The 23,587-nt window shown below is 40.5% G+C and overlaps 1 protein-coding gene across 6 annotated transcripts in view; it reads right to left on the bottom strand.

Annotated features, from left to right (window-relative positions):
- Positions 1 to 23,587, bottom strand: part of snx13 (sorting nexin 13) — a 234,419-nt gene that overhangs the window by 188,695 nt on the left and 22,137 nt on the right. For all 6 annotated transcript variants that reach the window (XM_087987099.1, XM_087987100.1, XM_087987101.1 and 3 more), the window contains exon 2: positions 6,617 to 6,729. In XM_087987099.1, coding sequence (XP_087843225.1) covers positions 6,617 to 6,729 — 113 coding nt within the window. The remainder of the gene's footprint in view (positions 1 to 6,616; positions 6,730 to 23,587) is intronic.

Below are 23,587 nucleotides of genomic sequence, written 5' to 3'. Positions count from 1 at the left end.
TCAGCCCAACAAGTCCACGCCAACTCTCCAAAGAGTAACCCACCCAGACCTATTTCCCTCCGACTAATGCACCTAACACTATGGGCAATTTAGAATGACCAAATCACCTGACCTGCACATCTTTGGACTGTGGGAGGAAACTGGAGCACTCGGAGGAAACCCACGCAGACTTGGGGAGAATGTGCAATCTCCACACAGACAGTCGCCCAAGGCTGGAATCAAACCTGGGTCCCTGACGCTGTGAGGCTGCAGTGCTAACCACTGAGCCACCGTGCCGCTCTGGTAGAGTTGGTATATGAGATAACTGAAGAGTTTGCAAGAGGTGTAATAGTATTGTCTATGCTGTAGGTCAACTGGAGTAGGTCCGTGATCCGTAGTCCATTTGGGATCCTTTCTACTTTCTTGCATTTCTGCAAAAACTTGATGTATGTGTAAATATGTGCGATCTTCTTGGAGATACTCTCCACTTTGAGCTGGCAGTTGGTAGTGTCGATGATAGCCATGATGTGGAGGTGCCAGTGATGGACTGAGGTGGTCAAAGCTATGTGGACAGTAGCTACCTGACAAAAAAAAGCAGCACTCAAAGCTTGTACTTCCAAATAAACCTCTTGGACTATCATCTGTTGTGTGATTTTTTAACTCTGTCCACCCCCTTCCAACACCGGCACCTCCACATCATCTGAAATCTGACAGTAAATTAAAGACCAGAAGTAATCTTGAAATTGCTGGATTATCATTTCAAAAAGTATAAAATGGTTGACATCAGTTGGCTTTATCCAATCTATCCTAAACATGTCTCTTGACCTATATAGTGGCCAACTCTGAACAGTTCATTTTTTGAAGTACTTTGATACTATAGCAGCTTGCTCAATATTTCAAAGTAACAGTCCATCACTAATGTCTCAACAGCAATTACCAATTAATATAAACATTGGCCATCCTCGCGAAAGAAACATTCAAAAATTGAATTAACAAATTTAATTTCCATCTCTAAACAGTTGAATGGGTTCTCACTTTTCCTTCAAATTTTACAACTGTACGTAAAGTTATCAACTCCACCCTGGAGGACAATCCATAATAAAACCTTGTGACTTAATAAAAATGAATACAATACATGCAAACATTGTAAATCATTTCACATGATCCTTTGTCAGCATGAACGGATCATATTATGCAGACATTTACACTAATGAAAGCAAAATTAAATTACTGTAGCTTAATTTCCAGCAGCTGAAATCAACAAATATTGAATTACGTTGAGTCGACAGTACAGAGGTAGACTTCTCTCCCAATGGTCTATGCTGATGGTTAGCTCCATCAGAAGCTGCTCCCTTCAACCAGACACACTAAAAACAGGAGAAGGATGTGGGGTAATTTTCCCCTTTTCTCATCCTTCAGGTGACTGCAATAAGATGTATTTTTTGACCATGTAGTGTTTTAAACCCCTCAAGTGCTGTGACTTTTAAAAATAGATACAGCAGTTGGCTTTCTTCTAAGTTTAATTCGGAAGAAAGGCTAAACATTTATCTGTACAATAGCATGAATTTAATTGCAACCAACATTCATCTTTTTGTTTTTACAGCCTCCATTAGATCACTCTTCAGCTTTATCTTTATCCTGACTCTTATATCTTTCCCAATATGTTGCGACCTGTCAGTTCTGGTATTATCTTGTAACTATTTATTTGCACCTTTGCCAAGGTCTCCATATCCTTGCATTGAGATGGAATCATAAATTGATACATTATATAAATGGATGCCATTTAGACTGTATCAGCTTTTAAGAGCCATTCATAATTTAGACTTATGCTCCTGCTCTTTTCCATTGCCCTGTAATTTCATTTCAAATATTTATCCAATCCTCTTCTGAAAGATACTTTTCAGTCTCTGTGCTCCTGAAGTCTGCTGTAATTATACTTGGTTTTAGTTGCAAACTTTGATATTATGCCCTGCATTTCCAAGTCCAAGTCCAAGTTAAAAAGAGCACTGGTCTTATCCACACACATCATTGGAAATTTTCTTTCAAATTTTCAACAATAGCTTATGAAAAGAGTGGAATGCAAAGACTAGGAGTTCATCACCTGAACACCAAGACTTCTCACAACATTCAGAGTTTAGTCTAATCAAAGTTTTGTAGTAGTTTACTATGACATAGCAACTTTTCAATTCTAACATCTAGAAATAGATCTTTTCTAAGAAACATTTACCAATATTATTGTTTTTAGGATTAAAACAAAATTGACAAGCAATTTATGATCATAAATACTGTTCAAATATAAACTAAGTAATTGTCTATTAAGGTAGCTAATTAAACAAAAGCAAGAACAGCAATCCCTTAATTTCTATCATGGTCCTAGTGTGAGAGGGGGTTAAAACTATAGAGTGGAGTTAGATGTGCTTTCATAAAATTAACAGCGATCCAAGATCCTGTACAAACTGCCTATTCGCTGCATTAACACACAATGAGGTACAAATTTGGCATACAATTTTCTAAGGAATACATGGTAGTTCAAGAGTGGGTTCTTGAACTACCAGGTAGTCCCACCTGCCCCAGAGGCGTGTCATAACATGTCTGAACAGGTTGGTTAGACAATAAACACATTGCCATTCAGTGTAAACCAGAACAGGGGTGGAGGCTTAACAAGCTTTTGAAAAATTTTCCAAGATTAAGGTAAAGGACAACTTTAGAAGACTGCCAATAAAAATAGTTGAATAAGTTGAGAATTATTGCAAACTGAGAAACCACAAACTTTCAGTGCTGATCAACATGAAGAAGCTATGTTTTCTGAAATTAAAATGAAAGTTCAAAAGTTAAACTTGCTTATTCTATGTTACACTTTGGACTGTGCCACATGCACACTCTAAACTGCCCCTTGTTAGTGTTGGAATAACTTTTTGGGGTTAAGCATCGGCAATGAACCACATTACTATGATGTAAGTAAACAAAGTAGCTATACTACATTGAGATTTGGGTTGTCCTTAAAGCCTTTCAAGTATAACAAAACCCAACAGAAAATTATGTTGTATTATGAACCCAAATTCACTCCTGGTCACAAGTTTATTTACACAAGTCATTTTACTTAGAATGATTGCCTAGCCAAAAAAATTAAATCTGTAAGTATTTCTTATACCTTGAAACAGATTATGTGGCATGGTGGCTCAGTGGTTAGCACTGCTACCTGACAGAGCCAAGGACCCACGTTCAATTCCAGTTTGCACATTCTTCCAGTGTCTGCGTGAGATTACTCTGGGTGTCCTAGTTTATTCTCATAGTCCAAAGATGTGCAGGTTACAAAGATGTCCTGGGATGTGCAGACTAATTGGATTTGCAGTGGGAAATGCAGGATAAGGTAGGGGTTTGGGTCAGGGTGGGATGCTCTTCAGACGGTCGGCGTGGACTCAACAGACCACACTGTAGAGATGCTCTGATTATGACAAAATGTAATTTCATAAAAATATAATCTATTACTACACACAATGTACTGATTGAAGTGGAGAACTTTTCTAGGCTGCAAAGGATCCCACAAAACGTATCCAAAAGCAATGGTAATTAAATTAATCCATAAAAAAGAGTGCAAAATAAAATGAGGAACTCTTATGATTCTTTCCCCAAAAAGCTGGAGATCTTCTTTGAAATGAAATCCTATAACTGCAAAAGCATACACGATCTTTTTATTAAACAAAAACCTGACCAGCTTAATAAAAGCTGATTTAATAAGCACATAACTGTGCCAAAATTATTCAACTATGATACAAAGCAATTCTCAGTCTTCACATTTTTATAAAGAGAAACCAAAGTGGTGCAGCAGTAACACTCTTACATCTAGATCAGGAAACCTGGGTTCAGGTTCCATCTGGTCCAAAGTTGTGTCATAATATCTCTGAACAGGTCCATTTGGCCTGTACCAGTGTTTCGAGCCCTCTTATGATATAGTGGTAGTCTCCCTACCCCTGCGTCAGGAGGCCTGGGTTGAAGTCCCTTCTGTTCCAGAGGCATGTAAGAACATCTCTGAACAGATAGATTACAAATGTTTAGCAATTCAGCAGTGGTAATGCCATTGAAAGTCAAGAGAAAACATTTAGTTTTGCCTCTAGTTTAGCATAGCCATAACATGACAGTTAGAGGCAAGTAACAGCAACACCACCAATCAAAGCCTGGATGCTGTCTAGATGTTACTGTGCATGGAGCTGAGCTGCTGAATCACAAATAGCATTGAAACTTGTGTAATCATCAGCAAGTCTCCCTGTTGTTATTATGATGGAAGGAGAGTCACTGATGAAGCATACAGAGGTTAGACCAAGGCCAATACCCTGTCAAACTCCTGCAGTGATGTCTGGGACTGAGATGAGTAATCTTCAACAAACATATCCATTGTCCAATGTAATGGCTGTGAATCCAAACAGTAGGGAGAGTCAATTTCTATCTCAGGAGAATTCCCAGATGCCAGACTCAATTGAACACTGCTACAAGAGCAAAGGCAGTCACTATCATTTCACCTCTGCTGTTCAGTGCCTTGGCTTATTTTTCAACTAAAGGCTGTAACAAGGTCAGGAACCAAATGGTCCAAGTAGAACCCACATGGGCTAAATTGTCCAGTGTTCAGGGATGTGTAGGCTAGGTGTGTTGGTTAGGGGAAAGGGTCTGGGTGGGATATTCTTTGGAGGGTCAGTATGGACTTGTTGGGCCAAATGACTGTTTCTTAGTTTGGCCTGAATCCAAAATAAGTAATGAATAGGTTATTGCTCAGCAAGTGACAATGGTGCTTTCCATCATTGTGCTGATGAAGAGGACTAGTAAAGGTGGTAACTAGCCAGGTTGGATTTGTCTTGCTTTCTGTGTGCAGGACAAACCTGGCTAATATTCTATATTGTCAGGAAGATGCCAGTGTTGTAGCTGTACTGCAAACGTTTGGCTATGGGTACAGCTCGTTCTGGGACACGAGTCTTCAATGCTATTGCTAGAATGTTGTCAGAACTCAATCTTTAGAATGTCCAGTGCCTTCAGCCATTTCTAGAGAAGATGATGATATAGTGTTAATGTCGCTGGTCTAATAATCCAAAAACCCAGATACAGTGACTAAATCATTGGTTTAGTGATTACAGTGATTAAATCCCACCGTGGCAGCTCGTTGAATTAAAATTCAAACAAATCTGAAATATAAAGCTAGTCTAAGTAAGGTCAACCACTAAACTATAATTGACTGTGATAACATACATTTGATTCACAAATCTACTAAATTTAAAGAAGAAAATTTATCATAATTAGTTGGTTTGGCATGCATATGACTCCACACAGGTTTTTAACTACCCTCTGAAATTGTTGACCAAGCCATTCAGTTTAAAGGCAATCATGAATGGCTAACAAATGCTGACTTTTGTTATCATTGTAATGAAACAATAAAAAACAAAATTTCTAGATGTCACTCTGACGAATCAAATTGGTTGAAGACTGCCATGTAATTCTGGGGAGTTCAGGAAGAAGAGAGATGCAATTGGATCAGTGTTCTCTTTTGAACTAATGTGCTAGACTCCGTCATCAATAAGGATGGGGTTACTTGTGAAGACTTCTGTTATCTGTTGAAATATCCACCATCATTTATAACCAGATGGACAGAACTGGAGAGCATAAATTTGATGTACTGATTGTGGGATTGCTCAGTTCTGTTCAGTGCAAGTGACTTCCACTGTTTGATATGTAAGGAGTGCAATGTGGCAGCTTCACCACACTGACACCTTATTTTTATGTACTTCTACTGCTGCGACATATGGATATTTCTGTGAATCGCAGACTGGCCTTTCTCATTTTTGTTGTTTCCTTTACAACCTGCCACAGGTACATTCCAAAAGTTCTCCTTTTGACAGGTTTCCTAATTTTGGCATAAAAGCTACTGCACAACAGGAAATCATTACGGCAACAGGGTTAAATTTTCCATTTTCATTTCCAGTGCTTAGGTCAATACAGAGTAGTCTGCACTACTTCAGAAGGTATAGCGGTTTGATACAACTGTGTGGCTATCAGGACCATATGAGAAGAGTTAGTCAGTCAGTCAGTCAGTCACATTTTGGTGGATTTGGAGTCAAATGCAAGCTAGACCAAACAAGACAGCAGATTTCCCTCACTAAAAAAGTTAGAAAGCCAGATTTATTTTTCAAACGAATTAACAATGGTTACACAATTGTCATTCGACTAGGTTTCAATTCCAGATATCACTGGATTTAAATTTCAATATCTACTGTGGTGGGATTCAAGCCTGCACTCTTGCATTACTAGTCCAGTGACATTATCACTGCACCACTGCCACTCCTTTTTGTGAGCAGCTACTCTAGTATTTTTATAACATTGAACTGAAGAAACATTTTTACTACCGCAGCTGGATTTTAAATCATTGTTAAAATTCAAAAATAAAGTCAATTACAATTTCTAGCAAGATACTCAATTTGAAAGAAGATTGTGCAGCACAGACATAAATGAGTCAAGAATTAAATACTTCCATGCATCATTTTCGATGAACAGCCAAAGACTCAAATAGTTAATACAGCAGATATCCACAAGTAACATCGTTTTTATCTACGGAGATAATAGAGGATACAATGTTGTAATAAAACATTATACTTACCCACCAAGAAAGCACAGGATATAGAACGCAAAGTAAAATATAGCAAAAGGTCCAAAAGTGACTACAAAAAGAACGACGCCAAGGCCTCCCCATCCCCATATGGAAACACCAGCCTGAAACAAGAACAAATAAAGCATGTGTGAGGAAAGAGAACATAAAGGCATGTCCAACAATATTTGATAAAAACTGGAGTAATTTATAGCATATATAATTTAATAGTAAATTACAATCCAACCGTGGGAAGTAAAACCAATGCACTCAAATGTTTAAAATCAGGCACAAATGTAGACACTAAAAATAGAGAGCAATATTTTCTTAATAATTTGCACCACCTCTGGTTACATGCTCTGGGCCATTACGGAAGGCACGTAAAAGACATGTTGACAATATGGGCTCTCGGGTGGGTGGGGTGGGGGAATTCAATAAATTCCTTGATATTATCATGCAATATGTCAAAGCACTGTATAATTCAATTCAAGTTCAAGATTTAGGTACACTGTAAATGAATTTCCACAAGTAGTTTACACGACCCATAAACTTTTTTCTGCCTCAAATAGCACAGAAGATTTGCAATTACTCTTAAACCAAGACACTGTGCTGGTTTATATTAATTGCCCACCATACATCGCTCCCATAAGCAGAATTATACCCAACTGTCTAATTAAAGCCAAACTGTGTTGGACTCCTTCTTTGGTATTAGAAAGCACACAAATAAAAAGAGTCAGATCCTATCAGCACCATTACATATAAAAGACCTCAGACTGAAAAAAAAAGTTGAAAAAGGATTTTGAAAATTCTTTTCCAAGATTTGTTTTGACAATAAGCTGCACAAACATTGACTTGGATTCTGCAGTTAGCAGCGAAGTTGCTCACCACAGCCCTTGAGAAACGTCACCTACAAAAATCCAGTGGTGTGGATTTCACATTTTCTGTGATTAATTGAATTCTAATTTCATCTGAACAGATCTCAGCAAGCAGCATAAATAGCCAACACTGAAAAGTTTTCAGACAAAAACCACCAAGTAAAAAGATTGGGATATACACATGATTAAGGCAAAATTTAAATTATCATAACTTAAATCTTTATATTTGCCATGATATAATGATGAAGAAATCCCACCTTTTATAAATATAAAATGAGTTGATCTTATGAAGTTAGGTTGCTAAGCAGTAGGGGAAAGCTCATAGAGCCTGCTCTGCCAGTCAATAAAATTATGAACGAATTGATTACTCGATAGTCCCACTTCCCCATCTCATCTTCCACCTCATTACTTATCAAGAAACTGCCTTTGATTCCACCACCAGTGGTACAGAGTTCCAAACGGTAAGAAAACAAAATTCTCATTATGGTACCTCTTACACCATGAGGTCCTTCTTTGTGCATTAATATTTTACATGGTACCTCGATAAATGATTTGTGGAAATCCAATTACAGTACATCTACAGAGTCCCCTTAATTATCACCAAATGACACTTCCTCAAAAAACTCCAATACATTTGTTAAACGTACTGTTCCTTAAAAGCCTCCTTCAAGATCAACTTTAATATTGTCCCTATGACAGACATGCGTCAAGCTCACTAGCCTATAGCTTCCTGTGTTGTGCCCTCTTTTATTCAAGAAAGGATTGATGCTTGCTTCTTTCCAATCTGCTGGAATGTTTCTAAAATTTGCTGGATTCTGGAAAACCACCACCAATGCTCTCAGAAGCCACCACTTTTAAAACTCTAGGATGAAATCCATTTGAAACTAGGGACTTGTCAGCCTGCAGATCCATCAGTCACTCAGTACTTTGCTGATTATTGAAATTACACTAAATTCCTCAATCTAGGGGAACAGACCATAAAGTCGAGCCCTGCATCACAGAGCTGCTCAAGAAGAACCTTTTCAAAAACCAAAGTATCGTTCTTCAGACCTTCTTTGCAAAGGCACATTCCAGAAGACGAGTGACAGTTCCTTCTCTCAAACCCCAGCATTGCTTCAATGGCAGCATGCAGTGTCCTGGGATCGGGTATACAGAGCCCTTCTCAGGATCAGCCAAGCAATATCATGGTGCTAATTGGGACGTTCTGGCAATGAGGCATACTGCCAAATTACTTTGACAGTCTGCTCAGGGAACCACCCAACATGTTCAACTCTCTCTTTCTCCCGCAAGATTAGAGGATGCTATGTGCCGACCATTGCCTGATGGACTTGTAGTCAAGTGTTTTCCTTTACAAATTTTTACACAAGAGACAGATGATACAGAATGATCAAACTATTTGCGTTCCGCAGCAACAAGGCCAGGCCAATCCTTTGTAACACCAGGGATAGACAGAACATTAGTATACAGTGACACTTAGCTTTTGCATACCAAGGGTCTCTACACAGCCTGTTTTAGCTGATGGTCAAAGAGGCTATCAGAATGAGGGTGGCGTTACATACCAGTGCTGATGAGGAAGATGTCCATTTCCCTGTCCTGCATGTAGGCGATCGTATCCCTGAAGAGCACAAAGCTTTCAGGGATCTTCCTGCCCAGTGCAGCACAGGAGTGGTTGGGGTGAATCACTGATCCCAGAGAAGACCTGACCTAATTGGCATGACTGTACACAGGATTTTATAATCCACATTCAAAAGTGAATTGGTCGCTAAGTTCCAAGTTCCTTCCTCTTGTACATGAGGGTGACGATTTCTTTCCTCATGGATTCACACAAGCTATCTACCAGAAGCATACTGTCGTACACCCCCAGCAGGTCCTGACCTACCAAGTTGCACAGAGCCAAATAGAACACAGCTGATAAGCCATCACTTAGGGAAGATTTATTCTTTTCCAAAGGACTCAAGGGCTTTGATCAGCTCACCTGGAGATAACAGCTGGTCCAGTCTTTCCTGAATGTTGTTGTTTAAGACGACAGTGATAGAGGACAGGAATGATTGAGAGACCGTGCTGCCTGTGGGTTTTGTGTCATATAGTCCAGAATAAAAGGATTGGCTGAGCCTCAGGATGTCAGGCTGATATGACATTACTGACCCATCTTCTTCCTTCAGGCTGCTGATCACAGAACTCTCCAGGTGCACCTTCTGGAAGAATAAATGCGAACACGTCTCATCCTACTGCATGGACCAAACCCTGGATCAAATATTATCTTGGAGGCCTCAGGCGAAGTGTGTGGGTTGCTGGCACTTCACCACGTGACGTCCTCCTTGACATCACTTGCAGCAGGAATAGGTTCAGAAGTCGTAGATTCATTCGCAGAGCTGGTTTGGTTTTCGGCAAATGTTTTGTCGCCTCACTAGGTGACATCATCAGTGCATCTTCAATATGGTATTGGCAGTCTGACCCACCTGTTATTTGTGTATCTCTGTTTTTTGGTACTTCCAGTTCTGTATCTGAGTGGTTTGTATATGGTGTCCTGTTCAATGTGTTTGTTGATTGAGTTCCGGTTAGAGTACCAGGTTTTCATGAATTCTCTCGCGGGTCTCAGTTTTGCCTGTGCTAGGATGGTTACATTGTCCCAGGTGAATTTGTTGTCTGTGTAGTTGGAAATAAAGTCATAGAGATGTAGAGCAAGGAAAAAGACCTTTCAGTTCAACTCATCCATGCGGACCAGATATCCCAACCCAATCTAGTCCCACCTGCCAGCACCTGGCCCATATCCCTTCAAACCCTTCCTATTTATATAACCACCCAGATGCCTTTTAAATGTTCAATTGTACCAGCCTCCACCACTTCCTCTCGCAGTCCATTCCATACACACACCACCCACTGCATTAAAAAGGTGCCCCTTAGTTCCCTTTTATATCTTTTCCCTCTCACCCTAAACCTATACCCTCTAGTTCTGGACTCTCACACCCCAGAAAAAAAGATTTTGTCTATTTATCCTATCCATGCCCCTCATGTGCGGCACGGTGGCTCAGTGGTTAGCACTGGTGCCTCACAGCATCAGGGTCCCAGGTTCGATTTCAGCCTCGGGCAATTGTCCGTATGGAGTTTGCACATTCTCGTGGGTTTCCTCCATGTGCTTTGGTTTCCACCCACAGTCCAAAAATGCGCAGGTCAGGTGAATTGGCTGTGCTAAATTGCCCATAGTGTTAGGTGCATTAGTCAGAGGGTTTGGGTGGGTCACTCTTCGGAGTGTCGGTGTGGACTTGTTGGGCCGAAGGGTCTGTTTCCACACTGTAGGGAATCTAATCTAATCAAATCATGATTTTATAAACCCCTATAAAGGTCACCTCTCAGCCTCCAACGCTCCAGGGAAAACAGCCCCAGCCTACTGAACCTCTCCCAAAAGCTCAAATCCTCCAACCCTGGCAACATCCTTGTAAATCTTTTCTGAACCCTTTCACGTTTCACAACATCTTTCTGATAGGAAGGAGACCAGAATTATAAGCAATATTGCAAAAGTGGCCTAACCAATGTTCTGTACAGCTGTAACATGACCTCCTAACTCTTGTACTCAATACACTGACCAATAAAGGTAAGCATAACAAATGCCTTTCTACTTGCAGCTCTACTTTCAAGGAGCTATGAACCTGCACTCCAAGGTCTCTTTGTTCAGCAACACTCCCTAGGTCTTTACCATTAAGTGTATAAAGTCCTGCTAAGATTTGCCTTCCAAAATACAGCACCTCACATTTATCTGAATTAAACTCCATCTGCCACTCCTCAGCGCATTGGCCCATCTGATCAAGATCTCATTGTATTCTGAGGTAACCCTCCTCGCTGTCCACTACACCTCCAATTTTGGTGTCATCTGCAAACTTACTAACTATAGCTCTTAAGCTCACATCCAAATCATTTAAATAAATTACCAAAAGTAGCGAACCCAGCACCGATCCTTGTGGCACACCACTGGTCACAGGCCTCCAATCTAAAAAACAACCCTCCACCACCACCCTGTCTTCTACTTTTAAGCCAGTACTGTATCCCAATGGCGAGTTCTCCCTGTATTCCATGAGATTGAACCTTGCTAACCAGTCTCCCATGGGGAACCTCGTCGAACACCTTACTGAAGTCCATATAGATCATAGCTACCTCTCTGCCCTCATCAATCCTCTTTATTACTTCAAAAAAAGTCAGGTTTGTGAGACATGATTTCCCATGCACAAAGCCATGTTGACTATCCCTAATCAATGGAGAAGGTGTGACTAGAAAAATACAGCAGGTCAGGCAGCATCTGAGGAGCAGGAAAATCAACATTTTGGGCAAAAGCCCTTCATCAGGAACTCCTTTTATACCGAATCAGTCCTTCCATTACCAAATACATGTACATCCTGTCCCTCAGGATTCCCTCCAACAATGTGCCCACCACCGATGTCAGGCTCACTGATCTATAGTTCCCTGATTTGTCCTGACCACCTTTCTTAAATAGTGGCACCATGTTAGCCAACCTTCAGTCTTGGGGCACCTCACCTATGACTATCGATGATACAAATATCTCAGCAAGGGGCCCAGCAATCAGTTCCCAAGCTTCACATGAGTTCTAGGGTATACCTGATTGGGTCCTGGAGATTTATCCACCTTTAAGCATTTCAAGATATCCAGCACTTCCTCAAGCACAATCCAACACAAATGTAACATGGACATTTTTCAAGATGTCACCATCTATTTCCCTATATTCTATATCTTCCATGTCCTTTTCCACAGTTAACACTGATGCAAAATACTGGTTTAGTATCTCCCCCATCTCCTACGGCTCCAAACAAAGGCCACCTTGCTGATCTTTGAGGAGCCCTATTCTCTCCCGAGTTACCCTTTAGTCCTTATTGTATTTGTAAAAACCTCTTGGATTCTCCTTAACGCTATTTGCCAAAGGTATCTCATGCCCACTGATTTCCCTCTCAGGTATACTCCTATTGATTTTATACTCTCAGGATTCACTCGATCTATCCTGTCTATACCTGACATATGCTTCCTTCTTTTTCTTAACCAAACCCTCAATTTCTTTAGTCATCCAACATTCCCTACACCTACCAACCCTTCCTTTCACCCTAACAGGAATATACTGTCTCTGCAATCTCGTTATCACATTTCTGAAGGCTTCCCATTTTCCAGCTGTCCCTTTACCTGCGAACATCTGCCCCCAATCAACTTTTGAAAGTTCTTGCCTAATACCATCAAAATTGGCCTTTCTCCAATTTAGAACTTCAACTGTTAGATCTGGTCTATCCTTTTACATAACTATTTTAAAACAAATAGAATTATGGTCGCTGGCCCCAAAGTGCTCCCCCACTGACACCTCAATCACCTGCCCGGCCTTATTTCCCAAGCGTAGGTCAAGTTTTGCACCTTCTCTAGTAGGTACATCCACATATTGAAATCAGAAAATTTTCTTGTACATGCTTAACAAATTCCTCTCCATCTTAACATTATGGCAGTCCCAGTCTGTGTTTGGAAAGTTAAAATCCCCAACTATAACCTCACTATTAGTCTTACAGATAACAAAGATCTCCTTACAAATTTGTTTCTCAAATTTTTCTATGACTATTAGGGGGTCTATAGTACAATTCCAATAAAGGTGATCAGCCATTTCATATTTTTCAGTCCCATCCAAATAACTTGCATGGATGCATTTCCAGGAATATCATACCTGAGTACAGCTCTAATGTTATTCTTTATCAAAAGTGAGTGTGTACTGATCATATCTGGCAGTGGCAATTTGATTTTCATACATTCATATGGTCAGTTTTCTTCCTGTTTGTCCTATGAAAAGTGTTTTCACAGTTCTTGGAGGGTATCTCGTAAATTAACATTTGTCCTGTTGGATGTGTGTGTCACCCTTTGTGAGGAGCCAGTGTGGAAACACATCATGTAGTGGTTTTAAAGCTACACACGTTAATGTTGGCAATTTTCAAACCTATTTCAGATGGTTTTACATTATCAAGCGTCCAATACGCATTCACCCATGGTATTGTCACTGTGCAAGCTCCTCCATCTCCATGGTGAACTGTTGCACCCTCAGGGCTGAGTCAACTGTCCTGTTCCTCTCTAGGGTTTTTGCGCCGATCCAGTGTCATTGGAGCAAGTACTAAGCCAAGAATATCAGTTCTGAATTGGACAGAGCTGCCATCATGTTCTCCTCCATGTTGCCCAGAGCAGTGATGTGGCTCCCGAGGAACAGGGATTATGTTTCACTGGGCCACTCACAAAGTCCACCATTTCAAAGTTTTGTGATGGGCTCCTAATGTCTTTTTTTTTGTTGGTGGCCATCGCTCCGGATATCTTCATCGTGGGAGGTATGTCCTTCATGCAGCTGTCTCTTGCTGAGGGCTTGCCAGGTCCGATGGATTTTCCTTTATCTGTTGTTCTCCACCCTTGTTCACTCCCCGAACTAGTTTGTTTTCTTCTCAATTGCCTGTGACTTCTCGGTGGAGGTTGTGCTGTTGCACTGGCTTCCGTTCTCTCCTCGCCAACCTTTCCCGCCCTCTGAATCACCTTTATTTCACCCTCACCTTGTCCTACACTTACTTGTCCAGATCCCAAACAAGTGCATCATACCAGCGCTGTTGCCTTCCAACTGCATGTACCTTTTCAGGAAGGTCAGAACATTTGCTGCAGGATACTGGGATCATACATGTGGATGGTAACTAGCCAGCACTTTTGCACAGGTAGGATAAACAGCAGTGCTGCTGACAAGATGAACAGGGGACCCTCACCATCTTTTTCTTCAAGTACTTCAGGAGGAGCTTGCATGGTTTCATGCTCCAGAAGGTCACATCAAAATAACCCCCGCTGGGGAAATCCTGAAGTCAGTAGATTTTGGAACCCGCAGAAATTGAGGAGGATCTTCTTCACGAAGAAAAGTCCAATCAACCCGCATTCCTTCTTTAACTCTCTACACAGCCACCCCAACTGTGTTGCAGACACAAAAACAGAAGTTGCTGGAAAAGCTCAGCAGCAGGGCTGGCAGCATCTGTGAAAATAAATCAGAGTTAATAGTTCGGGTCTAATGACTGTTCCTCAGAACGGTTCCAGACATCCTGGCCTAGGGTGCAGGTGCTTGTAGCAGTCATAGCTCTGGTTGGCTATAAACCGAACTATCATTAGGCCAAAGCCAACATGAAGAGTCACTAATAGCAGTTGAGTCCAATGCCCAATCACGATCCATTGATGATCTCAAAAATCTCCTGATGATGCGCAACTGTGAGCTTACACTTTATCTTAACGATTCTGCACAAGCGCAATTTAAAAATGGCACATGGCATGAATGCACTGTTGTCAACAAATACAGCCTTTTTAAATATATGTAATAACACTTGCTGATTGTCTTACACTCTGACGTCCACCTACTGATTAACCTTGAATCATTCTCTGTTTTTTTACCTTCTGTCCAATCATCAGCTACTCATTTTGTAAAACTGAATCTATGTTTAAATAATAGTCGACATGCTGAAAAATATTTTAAAGTCTAACATGTTAAATGATTCCTGCTTAAGTTATTTAACAACAGGCTACATTATGCTAGTTTCTTATTCAGCTTTTCTCCAAGCACTCCTAGAACATATAATTTTAACAGGTTTTCTGTAATGTATATAATGTATTCAAAATAAATGATATGTTGAAATGTATGAGAACAAATTATTTTCAAATAAATCTGATAACATAGAAGGTTCACAGTAAGAAGATCATAACGTAGTGGTAACATCACTGGACTTACAATCCAGAGGCCAAGGTTAAAGCTCTGAAAACAGGTTATAATTGTATCATGATGGAATTTAATTTCAATGAGTAAGTTAATAGGCTTAAAGTCAGTGACAGCGATATCCTGAAAAACACTCATAGAAGCCCATTGTCCCTCCTGGCCTAAACTTGCATACATGCAATTTCAGACCCTCGATAGTATGATTGATTAGTGAATATCTTCTGCATTTGTGAATGGGAAGAAATGCTAGCTTTATCAGTAAAACAAAAAAGTGATTTCCCGCAAAATAAAAGTTACTGTTTTATCGCCTTCCAAAATGTGACAAAAAATATTTAAACCTAAATCTTGAAGGCTGGATCAGTTTTGAGCAGTTTTATTTACTGGCTAGCACTTAGTTTTATTCTATTAAAATTTCCCAGCATTCATTTCAGTTGCTGATATTTATCAGGAGATTAATAGCTGGCTACTCAGCTGCTCAAGACTGAAATAGCTTTTAGATGACAAGGCAGTTGGCACACAGCTAAAGAAATAGTTGAGGAGAAAACCAGTTATGCTACAGTAGCACTTTTTGATCACAACCAAAAGTGTAAAAGCACAGACTGTTAGGTAGCTAAATATTTATAAGGCTATGAGAAATGCCAGTGCAAAATGGTTATTGCCTCAGTTAGTGTGCTCTTTCGGTTAACTTGGTTCCACCCACACTGTCCCATCTCTATTTGTCAATGACATCTCTGTTTTAGTCTATCTCAAGAAACAACACAAAAGGCAACAAGGCATTTAATCCTGCAACCTCATACTCAAGCTTAATCCACTTCCATCAATGGAACTGTGCAGCAACAGTAGCTTTGATAACTTGTGGTCAATATAACTGCATACTTTTTTCACATATGCTGTTAAGGTGCTCAATTCCATTTTAAAGAGCCACAGATTTTTCTGTAGTGCCTTTGCTAATGACACATTCTTTGACCCAATAACCCTGCTGTCTTATTGACTCAGCAAGTAGCAGTGGAGATTGTTTTGAGAAGGCAAATCTGTCATAACTTTGAATATTTCAACCAGATTGCCTATATTTCTTCACTTTCCAGTGGAAAAAAATACCCAAATTGTTCTTTGTTCATAACTGAAGTGAACAATTAGCTAGACAGATGGTGACATGTTCATATTAGCATTAATATAATGGATCAATCAGTGTTCCAGCTCAGGAATATATGGGACAAAAACAAAAACTTGTTGAGAGACAGGTCTAGAGACCAAAAAAAACTGCAGATACTAGAAAAGTAGGAGGCTGGAGGAACACAGCAAGCCAGACAGCATCAGGTGGTGGTGAAGTCGATGTTTCAGGCGTAACCCTTCTTCAAGGCTGGGAGTGGGTGTAGGGGAAGCTGCAGATAAAGGGGGGCAGAGTGGTGGTGGGGATAGGTGAAGACAGGTAGAGGGTACAACCTGGTTGGTCAATGGGAGGAACGAATCCAGTTGGTGGCAGGGAGGAGTGGAAGGGAGGGGGAGGGGAGCGGCTGGGAATGGAGGTTAATTGAAACTGGAGAACTCCATGTTCAGTCCTCCGGGCTGTATGCTGCCTAGGCAGAAGTTGAGGTGTTGTTCCTCCAATTTGCAGTTTGGTTTTTTGTGGCAATGGAGGAGACCAAGGATGGTCATGTCGAAAAAAAGACTGGGAAGGGGAATTAAAATGGGTGGTGACCGGATGGTCTGGTCAACCCCTGCAGGCCCAGCTGCAACGCTCGGCAAACCATTCCCTAAGTTTATGTTTGGTCTCCCCGATGTAGAGAAGACCACATCGTGAGCACCTGATGCAGTAAACTAGGTTGGAAGAGAGGCAGGTGAACCTTTGTCTCACCTGGAAGGACTGTTTGGGGACCTGGATAGAGGTGAGGGGGGGGTGGTTTACCAGCAGATTTTGGATCTTTTCCAATTGGAGGGGAAGTTATCTGGGGGTTTGGGTGGGGTTGTTTGGTGGGGAGAGTGGCACAAACCAAGGAGTGTCGAAGGGAACGGTCCTTGCAGAAGGCAGAGAGGGGTGGGGAGATGGCTTGGTAGTGGGGTCTAATTAGAGTTGGCAGAAGTGTTTAAAGGATAATACAGTGGATGTGGTGACTGGTGGGGTAGTAGGTGAGGACAAGGGAGATTCTGTCTTTCTTGTGTATGAAGGCGGCGGGTTTACAGCAGTGGAACAGGGAATGTAGGTGCTGTGGTGGAGGGCTGTCTGGATGACAGAGGGAGGAAAAGTACATTGTTCAAAATAGGTGGACATCTGGGATGCTTGGGAGTGGAATATCTCATCCGAGCAGATGCGGTGGAGGTGGAGAAATTGAGAGAATGAAATCAAATTTTGCAAGATACGGGGTGGGAGAAGGTGTAGTACAGGCAGTTATGGGAGTCTGTGTGTTTGTAGTAAACGTCCATCTGAATACTGTCACCGAAGATTAAAATGGAGAGGTCAAGAAAGGGGAGGGAAGTGTCTGAAATGGACCAAGTGAATTTGAGGGCAGGGTGGAAGTTGTGGGCAAAGTTGATAAACTGTTCCAGTTCAGCCTGGGTGCAGGCATCGATGCAGCCATCAATGTAACAGCGTAAGATATGGGGCACAGTGTCTGTGTGGGTTATGAAGAGGGATTGTTCAACACAGTTGACAAATAGGCAGGAGTAGCTGGGGCCCACCTGGGCACCGAAGGCCACCACCTGGATTTCAAGGAAATGGCAGGAGTTAAAGGACAAGTTGTTGAGGATGAGGGCTGGTTTGGCAAGGCAGAGAAGCATACTGGAGGAGGGGGACTGGATGGGTCTGTTGGAGAGGAGGAAGCGGAGGGCCTGAAGGCCATCCTTGTCGGGTATGGACATGTATAGGACTGCATGCCCATAATGAAGATAAAGCTAGGGGGGCAGAGGATCTGGAAGTTACTGAAGAGATGAAAGGCGTGGTTGATGTCACGGATGTAGGTGGGAAGTGCCTGAACCAAGAGGGAAGAGGATGAAGTAGAGTTAGGACTAGATGAGTTTGGTGGGGTGGAAGAATGCCGAGACAATGGGTTAGTCGGAACTCCCAATGTTTTGATCCCTTTTACAGTATAAGGGCATTGCAAGGCATGAACAAATTGAAAAATGAAGGACATTTACACCCATTTACCAACTGTCATTGTTTTAAAAGGTAGGTTATGGTGTAGGCAAATCAGGCTACAGAAGTGTATCTCCCGCAGTATCTCAAAGCTTCACATTAAGTTTTGGGAGGGTTCCCTACAATTCAATTTATCTTTATTTTACAACATACAAGTTGCTGCATTGATGTTTTGCTTCTGTTGATGGAGTATCCATTCCAATTTCAATATTAGTTTCTTACTAGCCACTTCCTCAACTGTAAATGTTCTCAGGTTAAATTTATTCAATGTATCCACCATTGAAAACACACAACAGTAATAAAAACACAAAACAATTCATTTTCAATTTTGTTTTACTCAATATAATTGTAAATGTTTTTGTTAATTTTGACATTTTTGCAAGTTTATTTTCACAGTCTTTTTTGTAACAGTATTTGTCAGTTTTGCTATTCCTCCTATAGTCCTTATTTGTCAGGATACTACTTCACTTTGCTACTATCTGCATTTGTTTATGCTTTTCCTTTTAGATTTATATTGCCTTTCTAATTCTTCAGTTAACATGAGTTTTTGGGAGGTCGAAAGTTCTTGTGCCTTTGATGAGCATAAACTTGCTCCATATCACATAGAATTACATTTGCCAAACGTGTTGTCTTACCTATTAACCGCTCGCCCAATATTATGTGTACAATCTTTAACTTTTCCACTGAAGTCTGCCTTACTTAAATCTAAAACCTTAACATTTCACATTTCTCCCTTTCAAACCATCATTTGAACTTGATGATATTCTAAGTGTTAATAAAAATATCTATCCACAATTTGGGTCCTTACCAAAGCTAATGCAGTATGCTCCATTGTTGGCTCTACACCACTATAGTAAAAAAACTACCTTGGACACAAACAAATTAATATGCTAGTATACCTATATTATATGGAAGTCAAAGTGCCCATTAAAAATATTGTCTTTGCTTCATGTTGCCTAACCTCTACATTTATACTATCTACTTTTTATAGTCAATAGTACCACAATTATTACAGTACTGTTCTACACAAGTACGACACAGTCCTAATTTTTCTCAATTTGATCTATAAAGTCTCCACTACCAGCTTACTTCACATTACGTCCCTTCTCTTCATTTATGTGGTGTCATCCTTAAGCATCCAGAGTTTTCCTCCTACGTTACCAAAGTTTCCTGTATACTTAAACTTGTGTATTCAATACCCCATTCTAACCATTTTGTAGGCATGTCCTAACTTCCAACCTAAAATAAATTACAAGAATTGTGCCCCTTATAATCCAAGCACCTACTCAAATAATGCTTCTTTTTGCAATTCTAACTTACCCTTCCATTGTAATGTCTGACTCAATGAAAAAAATTCCTTCCTCCTGGTTTAATTGCATTAAAACTTAAAGTTTCCTACTTATCTGTAGCACAAGTTATAACTGCACTCTGACTATATCTGATTCTTCATTTTTCCTTCCAAGCCCTAGTACCTCCCACTCCTTGTGACAATGCCATTTAATCTTTCCACAAAGCTCCTGGTTTAGATGGAGCTACCAAAGAATATTGTTAAGGCCATAAGACACAGGAGCAGAATTCAGTAATTCAACTTATCAAATCTGCTCTGCCTTTTAATCATGGCTGATATGTTTCACAACCCATTCGCCTGCATATGCTCTATAACCTTTGAGCCCCTTACTAATCAAGAATCTCTGTCTTAAATACACTGAATGGCCAATCTCTAGTTGAAGAAATTCCTCACCTCTGTTCTAGAAGATCATCTCTTCACTCAGAGTCCAAGTTGCTAGTGGAAACATCTCCACATCTACAATAGGCTCTCAGTATTTTGTAAGTTTAAATCAGATACTCCCTCATCCTGCTAAATTTCATTGAGTAGAGATCCAGAGTCCTCAACAGCTCATATGACAAGCCCTTGATCCCTAGGATCATTCTTCTAAGTCTCCTCTGAACCCCCTCCATACCAGCACATCCTTCCTTAGATACAGGACCCAAAAGTGCTTACAATGTTCCAAATGCGATCTGACCAGAGTTTTATATAGCATCAGCAGTACATCACTGCTCTCATGTCCCAGCCCTCTCGAAATGAATACTAACATTGTATTTGCTTTCATAACTGCCAACTGAACCTTAGCAGAATCTTGAAATAATTTTTTTGAGTTCCACTGCTTATGTCAGCACCCCATGGAACGCAACCCTTGTTCCCACAATACTCTTTCCACTACATTTACTTCTAATCTTATGTTAATCTTAGCCACATACAAATTGATGTTCGGATAAGAAATTATATCCTTCAAAGTGCTGTTCTTTAATGTGATCACCAGGGTCCAATTCAAGACCGAAGAATTTGCAGCACTAAAACAGAGCCAATGCAAAGATTAGTAATATAACTGGAAGGGTGAATTGATCTTTCGAAACTTAACATGTTTAATGGCATTTATGGGTTCTATTGTTTGCTGCATAGTTTGCAAATTGCTCAATACGCATGTACAACTTTAAGAATAAAAATTGTTACATGGGATAAAGGCTAGGTTGTCAAAAAAGCATGGCCTTCCATAATCTAATGCAGAAGAAATGGTTACATACTGGATCACAGTAAGTAACATTCAAAAGGAGGGAGAAAAATGAGGAATGACGTAGTCTTTCACGAATCCAACTTTGCAACATTGTGTGCTTGTTTTAGTGAATTTTTTGGAGGGATCAGTTGAAATTTTTACCATTGACATTCCAGAAACTGCAAAGAAAACCAATGTGTGACTCCAGCTGATGTTATTACTAATTTTATCCCAGACCTGAAACCTGACTTCATAGGTCATATTTTTGTTTTGCTTTTGTTTTAACATGGTATCTCACTGAACCATGACCACACAATGTTGCAAAGTTGGATTAACAATGAAATTAAAGATTAAGCCAAAGAAAGGATGGTAAAATAGAATAGATCAAACTGTTTTATATATGCCTTTAAAGATTTTGAAATACATGGTATTTACTGTGGAGTGGAAGACACTATCATCCCGCTTCTGAAATGTGTTCTTGCAAAGCAGTTCTCAAATCAAATGTTTAAATTTTCATCAAGGTTCAGCCCAACCACATATTACGCAGCTCCCTATTCTTTTGGCAGACCCCAAGGACACACAAAGAAAGTGCAAGTATTGCAATAGGATCATATACTCAAAAAATTCTTGTTAGTCTTCCTAAAGTTTGCTGATCTTCCAAAGAAACAGTTGTCAACGACAGTATTGCAGACTGACACATCAAGGTCCAAGATCAAGCGTTGAAAATGCACTAATGTTTGAGCAGACTGCCATTCTCCCTATCAACTAAGTTGCAATTCAGTATTCATTTGTAAGATATGGTGATGAGGTGTTTCTGCCAAATAAGTTTAGCCGTCAACATTGGGTACTATTGGAAAGGATAAATATTCTCCTTTTCCATCAGTGATAAATGATGTGTTTCAGTGTAAAAGCCCTGGCTTTTACACTCATGATAGCATACTGAAGGGTTGGAACCCATGTAAAATCCCTCATTCACCAAACAAAGCTTGAAATATCTCCTGTGCATTTAATGATCATGTTGGGACTGTGTTCTGGTCACTGCACTGCAGAAAGGATGCGATTGCATTAGAAGTTACACAAAAGAGAGATCCACCAGGATGTTGCCTAGGATGGACCATTTCAGTTATGAATAGAGGCTGGATTAGCTTTGGAGCAAAGAATGTTGGTAGTGGTGTATACGATTTTGAGAGACTTTGAGAGGGTGAATGAAAAGCAGCTGTTCCCCCTTAGCTGAAGGATCAATAACAAGGGGTCACAATTTTAAAGAGAATAGCAGGAGCTTTAATAGGAGAAATAACGGAAAACCTTTTTCAGCCAAGTAATAGGGGTCTGGAATGCATTGCCTAGGAGCGTGGTTGTGGCAGGCAAGCTCATAATCTTTGAAAAAGTACTTGGATGAGCACTTGAAATGTCACAGCATTCAAGGCCATGGCCCTAGTGCAGAAATGTGGGACTAGTATAGGTAGTCAGTTCTTTTCATGGCACAAACCTGATAGGCTGAAGGGCCTCTTCTGTGTTGTGAGATTCTATAGTGAAATTGTTTAATTAATTTAACCATCATCCATTCTGAACTTCTGAAAATTGCCAGCAAACAAACAGCTTCTACAAAACAACAAGTAGCAAACTCTTTAAGATGATGTTTTGTATGCTTTCCTTTATTGATCAGAGTATTGAGTACAGAAGTTGGGAGGTCATGTTGCAGCTGTACTGGACATTGGTTAGCCACTGTTGGAATATTGTGAGCAATTCTGGTCTCCTTCCTATCAGAAGGATGTTGTGAAACCTGAAAAGGTGCAGAAATGATTTACAAGGATGTTGCCAGGGTTGGAGGATTTGAGCTATAGGGAGAGGCTGAATAGGCTGGGGCTGTTTTCCCTGGAGTGCTGGAGGCTGACCTTAGAGGTTTATAAAATCATGAGGGGTATGGATAGAATAAATAGACAAAGCCTTTTCCTGGGGTGGGGGAGTCGAGAAGTAGAGGGCATAGATTTAGGGTGAGAGGGGAATGATAATAAAAGGGACCTAAGGGGCAACTTTTTCACACAGAGGGTGGTACGTATATGGAATGAGCTGCCTGAGGAAGTGGTGGAGGCTGGTAGAATTACAGCATTTAAAAGGCATCTGGATGGGTATATGAATAGGAAGGGTTTGGAGGGATATGGGCTGGGTGCTGGCAGGTGGGACTAGATTGGGTTGGGATATCTGGTCGGCTTGGACAAGTTGGACCGAAGGGTCTGTTTCCATGCTGTACATCTCTAGGACTCTCAAATCATAGCTGAAAACTAAATGTGTGTATACACTATTAAAGTCACAACATCAAATAGTACTAGGTATGAAGGAGATCGTGTAGTGCAGAGAAGTTTGTTTTTATATTTTCTTAGCAACCTTTTCAGAGATGCCATACTTTTGAAGCAGGTCTCCTCTCAGAGATAGGACACCACCATGCACCCAAAGAACCCGCAAAAGCATTGTCCTTACAAGGACCTGAACCTGGATCCTCAGATTAAAAGTATGACACCCTATGGACTGAGCTCACCATACACACAACATGCTGCAACCTGTTTGATATTTTCAAACAACTGATCCAAGTAAAAGTTCATAATCTAAAGCTCCAGTTATTCAAATCTTAAAACATCATTTCCTTATAGCATGGGCTGGTTTATTCACTGA

The sequence above is a fragment of the Chiloscyllium plagiosum genome, unplaced genomic scaffold, assembly GCF_037043375.1.
Source record: "Chiloscyllium plagiosum isolate Xiang-an unplaced genomic scaffold, Cpla_swu_hap1 HiC_scaffold_5, whole genome shotgun sequence".
NCBI lineage: Eukaryota > Metazoa > Chordata > Chondrichthyes > Orectolobiformes > Hemiscylliidae > Chiloscyllium > Chiloscyllium plagiosum.
The sequence above is the reverse complement of the archived record's forward strand: the minus strand, read 5'-3'. Positions and strand labels throughout refer to the sequence as shown.